Source organism: Kryptolebias marmoratus, linkage group LG2, assembly GCF_001649575.2.
Source record: "Kryptolebias marmoratus isolate JLee-2015 linkage group LG2, ASM164957v2, whole genome shotgun sequence".
In the NCBI taxonomy this organism is placed as follows: domain Eukaryota; kingdom Metazoa; phylum Chordata; class Actinopteri; order Cyprinodontiformes; family Rivulidae; genus Kryptolebias; species Kryptolebias marmoratus.
This window is the reverse complement of record NC_051431.1, coordinates 13,488,324-13,495,278: the sequence shown is the minus strand read 5'-3', so window position 1 is coordinate 13,495,278 and position 6,955 is coordinate 13,488,324. Positions and strand designations below refer to the sequence as shown.

General features: G+C 38.7%; 1 protein-coding gene across 1 annotated transcript in view; it reads left to right on the top strand.

Moving 5' to 3' along the window:
* Positions 1-6,652, top strand: part of grik4 (glutamate receptor, ionotropic, kainate 4) — a 153,705-nt gene extending 147,053 nt beyond the window's left edge. The window contains exons 9-14 of the mRNA XM_037980649.1: positions 254-353; positions 883-1,064; positions 1,182-1,347; positions 2,004-2,229; positions 5,385-5,485; positions 5,685-6,652. Coding sequence (XP_037836577.1) covers positions 254-353; positions 883-1,064; positions 1,182-1,347; positions 2,004-2,229; positions 5,385-5,485; positions 5,685-5,825 — 916 coding nt within the window. The 3' untranslated portion in view covers positions 5,826-6,652. The remainder of the gene's footprint in view (positions 1-253; positions 354-882; positions 1,065-1,181; positions 1,348-2,003; positions 2,230-5,384; positions 5,486-5,684) is intronic.
* The last annotated feature ends 303 nt before the right edge of the window (positions 6,653-6,955 follow it).

Below are 6,955 nucleotides of genomic sequence, written 5' to 3'. Positions count from 1 at the left end.
TTTGAACATACAGAATATACATCAGATGTCTCCACGATTAAAGTCGGCTGCACTTGAAGAGTAAAACGAAGGTTCATTTCTCTCTCTGGAGAGCCAAGGTGACTTTGGGCTCACATCACTGTTAGAGTCGATTTGCTCTTTGTTATTCATTCCTCTTTCTGGCTCAATATCTATCTTGGGTTTTCACTCACGATAGCTTCATTCCTCGAAACTCTCTGTGTTTATATAACCTCTATTGTCTCCTTCTCTTCAGACTGACACCTTACGAGTGGTACAACCCCCACCCCTGTCTAAAGGGACGCTGTAACTTGCTGATCAACCAGTACTCTCTTGGCAACAGTTTCTGGTTCCCTGTTGGAGGATTCATGCAGCAAAGATCCACCATTGCTCTTTTTACATCAAACATGCTTGGCCTCACTTGCAGTGGTCACAAAGAAATGCCTCGGGAAGAATACTGATTGAATTGTACTAATACTGATAAAAATACTAGTTAAAAAGCCAAGCGATCTTTTCCCAACCCTAACTAAATACCTAAATTTAAACATGGACAGTGACTAAAAACACAAAACAGGTCTCAGTCTTTGCACAGGACTTTGAAAAGGCTAAAATTTCAGTCCAAAGAGAAAAATAAATAAATAAAACTACAAAATGAACTCAAACGCAGGGCCCCCAAAAAGGTTACTGAAACTTACCCAACCCCCTCCAACCTTGTAAGTGATTAAGTGTTATAACAAATCTATTCATGTGAGGAACTGCAGTATTGGCATGTCTGCTTCAGTCTGCACAACATGGCCAGGAAGACTAAAGATACATTGTGTATGCTTTAGAGGATTAGAAAGGTTTAGATTACACATATTGTTGGTTTTTAGGAGAATAACATGATCCAATTTTCTATCAATTCAGCTTTCAACAAAAGATTGTGAACCCATTTGTGGCATTGTCTGTCTCTGTCTGCTTTCGGAGCTAAAACATCATCTAAACCTAACATTGTTACTTTTTTCCATATCCATCCATCCATCCACCTCATCATCCTCTGAAAGTCCTGTCGTGTCTCCTCCTCTCAGGTGTGCAATTATTTTTATCCTCCTATAAGAGAACCTATCATTAGACAGCATACTGCACATTTACATATGTTTACAGATGAACAGATGTGTTCTTTATACCTCTGCCTTCACACACAGGTGGGCCTTTACTTTAATCATCATCTCTTCGCACACCGCCAACCTGGCTGCCTTCCTGACAGTTCAGAGGATGGAGGTGCCAATCGAGTCAGTGGACGACCTGGCAGATCAGACGGCGATAGAGTACGGCACCATGCACGGAGGATCCACGATGACCTTCTTTATGGTGAGAGCTTTCACACTACCTGTCACATCACAGCCTCTTCTGATCAGCAGGCCAGAAGTGACGTGATCCTTTGACATCACCTTCTTGTTTTCTTCCACTAACCACTAGTTTTGTTTTCTGCTTGTTCTGACAACCATTAGCGTGTTTCTCCTCAGGGAAATGGTTCACTGTCCACGTCCAACTCTAACGTCTTTCATCTTCTAAATATTTGACCTGGGAGAGACCCAGAAAAGACAAAGAGGAACAGAGAGTGTTACTGGAGAAAGGGGAAGTAGAGGATTGTATTGAGAGGATAAATAAGATAAAAGCTTTGTTCGCTTTCATGCTTTTACAACCACTGGAGCTTAAATAACTCAATAAAAATTGGTTAAGAGAAAATGTAACACAGGAGGCAATATTATCTGAAGTTTATGGTTTGAAATATGTAGCTACTCAAATGGAAACAGCTCTGCTAAAGAAAACATAAAGCAGAGGCGTTGATTTCAGCAAATCAGTTTGAGTAAAATCCATCAGTCAAGAAAATGAAAAAGGAAAACAAATAAAACTTTATTTCCATATCTGCAAAAGTAGGAAGTTTATATCTGCAGCTACTAAAGCTTTGCTGACTGAGTTCTACGTGTGACTGTTCTTCCTGGTCGTATCTCACCTCTCTGCAGAACTCTCGATACCAGACCTACCAGCGGATGTGGAACTTCATGCATTCAAAGCAGCCCAGCGTGTTCGTGAAGAGCACCGAGGAGGGGATCGCTCGTGTCCTCAAGTCCAACTACGCCTACTTGTTGGAGAGCACCATGAATGAGTACTACCGGCAGAGGAACTGTAACCTGACTCAGATCGGAGGTCTGCTGGACACCAAGGGCTACGGCATCGGCATGCCGCTGGGTGAGTGGAGAGTAAAAAAGGGTGAGAGGAGTGAGAAGTGAGGGAAGAAGAACTCAAACAGACAGGAGAGCAGAGGCATAAAGGTTGTTACTACAGAAAACCTTATTTACTGCTGGTGGAGTAAAGAGGAAAAGAGGTTCAGTGTAAAATAAAAGCCACAGAAGGCAAAGCTGGTGGCTTTACTTAAATGCACTGTATAATTCACAGGGGAGCCGAGGAAGGAGAGCAGGAGCATTAGTTGGAGAATGAACCATAAATGTCACTTTGGAGGGTTAATTTGAAAAGTAAAGGCCCAGCATAGCCAAACAATTGGCTTCTATTATTGGGGAAAATGATGCAAAAAGTGAGAAACTAAAGAGATTTACAGCAAGGCTTTAACAGAGCTGCTTTCTGTCCTGCGGTGGGAGAAAAAGAGAATTTGAAATAGTGTTTCACTTAAATGATAATTGTCGTATTTGCTGCTCTGAAAGTTTAAACGTCAGGATCATCCACACTTTGAGCTCAGGTTGTTTCACTCTGCAGAAAAGACAAAAAAATAAATAAAACATCTAAAATAAACAAGATTAACATAAATTCCTTTGGCGTTTAAAAGATATAAACTCACATTTTTGTGAAGAGGTTCTCTGCTGGATACTGAAACTGTACAAAACTGTGAAATTAATTAGGCCCTTATATCTTGCATCTAAAATTTCCTTCCAGTTAAATAACATAACTCCACATGTACTACCCTAAAGTAAAAATAAATAAATAAATATAAAAAAATAAGAATGCCATGCAATATGAAATGAAAAATGCTGTTTTTTTTTTTTTTGCTTGAAGCTACTGTGTTATATGCACTTGAAAACTTGTGAAACTTTTAGAATGTCCTATAGTAACATTCACATAAAAAGACATGATAATATTGTACTAACCAGTATATAAAAGGCTGACAAATAAATATGTTTACATGTAGAGGTTCTGTTTCAGATAAATTGTATTTTAAGATTTTTTTTCTCATTTCTTAGTGCATAAATTTAAAAACAGGACAAATTATTTTTGATAAAAGCTACCCACCTTTATGATCACTTTAAATAAATTAATTCCTGTCATTATTAATGCTGCTATTGTCATTAGGGTAATGCATTTCCTTGTACATGTATATTTAAAAACCTAAACTGCATTTACAGTAGTGTGCAAAAGTTTAAGCCACCCCAAATTCCAGTACACTTTGCTTCCAATGAGCAATCAGTCATTCAAAGCAGACTTGTGCTTGAATAACTGTCTGTAGTAATTTATTATCTGACAACTTTAGTCTTTGAAGTCTCACCCAAGTCTAGTTAACGCTGATAAATCCACATATATCATTAAAGCTCCATGTCTTCATTCCCCGCCGTTTACAAATTAAACACCCGGGCAGACTCTGAAAGGGAACATGTCATTTATGCAGCATATTTATATTAAATAATTCAAAAGTGTGACTGATTGAAACGGTCTTGTTGGAAATGCCATATGGTCTCAGCACAGGACAGATGGTTTGTCTTGAAATCATATGAGGAAAAACCGCTATGACATATGGTACAAGTCACAATGTTGATACAAGCTTTAGCATTGCCTTGTTTTGTTTGTCAAATTTTTCAAACACCGATAAAGTTTAGTGTTAACGCTTATTTCCCTTTCAGCCCTACAGTATAGTCTACACGATGCACCTTCAGCGTGATGGTTAAGGAACCTCATAATCTGCAGTTCAAACGTGTTCAGATCAGCTTTCTCCCTAAGATGAAGGTACTTCATGTACCTCCATAATAATGAATCTTATTCAGCCTTCATCACCTACATATCACTTTCCCCTCCGTGGTTGTGATGACCTGCAGAAAAGAATGAAGACAGAAATAGAAGAAGAGAAAAAGAAGAACTGTTTTCAGTTTTCTTGCACTTTAGCTTGCAGTGAAGCAGCGCCAGGTAAGTGTGGGTGTGTAAGAAGGAGGCTGAGTTGTGTTAACTAATAAAAACCGTACTTGATAAGCCTTTTGTGATTTTTAAAACTACTCGTTTACAGCAGGTGAACCTCTGAACAATCACCCCCAAGTCACACTCAGCACACACTGGGGACAAATGACAAAATGGAAGCTGGTCGTGTAAGAGGGAACCAGTCAAGTATAAAGCTCTAAACTTAAATCCGGTATTGAAATCATTACAGAAATAATAAATACCTAAAACATGGGACAGCATTATGTCTGCCCTTCTCATTAATAATAAATGTCATGGTTAAATGGAGAGGAATGCATCCACGGTTCACAGTAAATGAACATGTCAGAAGATGGCCTAGATTTGTGTGACATCTACACATCTCAGAGTCATGTGTGATTTAATGTGAAGTCACCAGATATCTTGTCTGAATCCTCACTGTGGGGGATAAGCTGAGTAAATGGTCCCCCGAGGTCTGAGCAGTGATCTAGTCCATGTTCGACCTTAAGCTGTCTCTGCTGAAAGAACATGAGCTTGTCCTCGTGTATTGAACTCAACCAGTTAGCAGTGATTTGTTCATGTTGTTTTAATTAAACCTAATAGTGTGGAGTTATCAAAGGCTGTGAGCCAACTATTATTTCTTAAAAAGACCGTTCACTTTCTTGATGAGGGCTTTATGATGTCTGCTATCACTGAAACAGATATCTGCAGAGTTAGGTTGCAAATATTTATTGTTTATTTAAAAACATCAAATTTAACTTATTTTATTGTTGTTGTTTTTTAAAAAAATCTGACTTTGCTGACAGACAGAACAATATTTTATTATCTGTGTAGTTTTGTCAGGTTACTGTTTAGCTCACTGCACCAACAAGATATAAAATCTGTTGTTTGTTCACACTGCAATAAAAATAATAGTAATAGTGAAAAGATTATCATTAAAATGGTTCTGCTGCGTCGGTGCATAAATCTGGACATGTGACACCCAATCTTTGGTCCATCATTTTGTTCCTGGTTGGAGTTTGAGTCTCACACCATGAGAAAGCACTAATGATAAAGAACCATCAGCTATTACAGGACCATAATGCTTCCCCTGCTTTATCATAATTTCAGAGAATTATGGTGTGTTAATGGACAGAAGAAATATCAGTTTTATGACCTGCTTCCTGAGGAGCTGTGGAAGAAGCTCTAAAGCTCGGTGTCATATTTTTCAGATAACGCCAAGGAGAAGGCTAAAGTAAAGCAGGCGGCAGACTGCTGTAGAAGGATCCTCAGTCATGTTAACCAGGCTTTGAAAGAGTCCGAGGACAAGCAGGTGAGATTTTGAATTTAATATTTGAATTCTTTTCTGTCTTTAACTTCATGTTTTTACCTCCTTCACACCAGTCTCATCCCAGGCGCTCTCAGATCCCCGCCACAATTTGTGTGTTTACCGTTTTTGTTGCTTCTGTCAAAGTGACTTCCTCCTGGAGAGCATTTATGTTTTTCTCCTTTTTTCTACCTTGTTCCTTTAGAAATTAGAAGCACATCAGAGAAGATTCAGCGTTTCCACAGACAGACAACCCCATGATCCTGGAGCTAAGACTGTGTTCTTTACAATTGCTTTAGTTAAGCTGCACACCCACATATACTGTCTGCAATTTGTGCAACAGTAAAATGAGAGAGAAAAAAAGGCTGTATGAACCAGAAGCCAAAGAAGAAGTGCCGACTTGCGATCCGCTCTTTCTTCTTATGTCCTGGACTTTCTGGACGTCCTATAAGCTTGTCCTCTCACTGCTGAACCCCCCTTTTTTCATCGCCCACGGTTGGAGAATGAGAGACTTGAGTGTGAGCAGTCGTTTAAAGGGAGGATTTGTCTACGTGATGTCACACCGCCCTCCTCAGCACAAGGCAATCAGGGAAGTGGGATTGCCCCAGAACCTCAACCTCTTCTACCATTGAACACCCATTTTTCCCCCTAAACTTCCTGCAGGAAAGAGAACTTAGACCAATATATATATATATATATATATATATATACAATAAAAAATTTACTTTAAAGATTTAGTTTTTTAACCTAATGTTTTGTTTGTTTTGCTTTGTTTAAATATGGTGTTTCCCGATGCGCTTGCTTGCTTTCTGCCTCTTTTCTTGGTTTACGTGCGACTGTCTCCCTTTCTTTTCCGTGTGAACACGTATGCGTGTCTTCCCTTCCCTCGTCCAAGCAGCTGGAGTGGCTTTCATCCTCGTTCATCCCCTCATATGTCATGTTTCCTCTTCTGCCTCTGGGTTTCTTGCCCTTTTCCCCTCTACTACAAGGAGCGCTCATGCTCTTTCTCTATCAGTTTCTGACAGAAATGCTGCTTCTTTCTGCTGCTGTTGGAGATTCTGATCTGACTGCTTGATATTCTAATAATGTCATGAAGTTCAACATATAGTGTACAATGATCAAGTTGGAAGGTTATGCATAACTTTACAAAATAAATGATGCCATGACATGTTCAATAAGGAAACATCCGTTTCTTGTTTTGTTTTATTTTTTTCTTTAATATGTACTTTGTGATAGCATTTGTAAGTACTTTATATTAAATACTGCTTGATATTAGCTCGCTGTAAAACTTATGGTCACTCTACATTTTACCATTTTCCTCATGGCACTTTCAGTAATAGAGAAATAAAAGGACCATTATATCTTAAAGCATGATGAAAAAGATCAAGCACACCTTAGTATTAGTATTAATTATTAATTGTCTTTAAAAAAAAATAGACACATATCCTTTAAATGTTACACCCATTGTTGATGAAC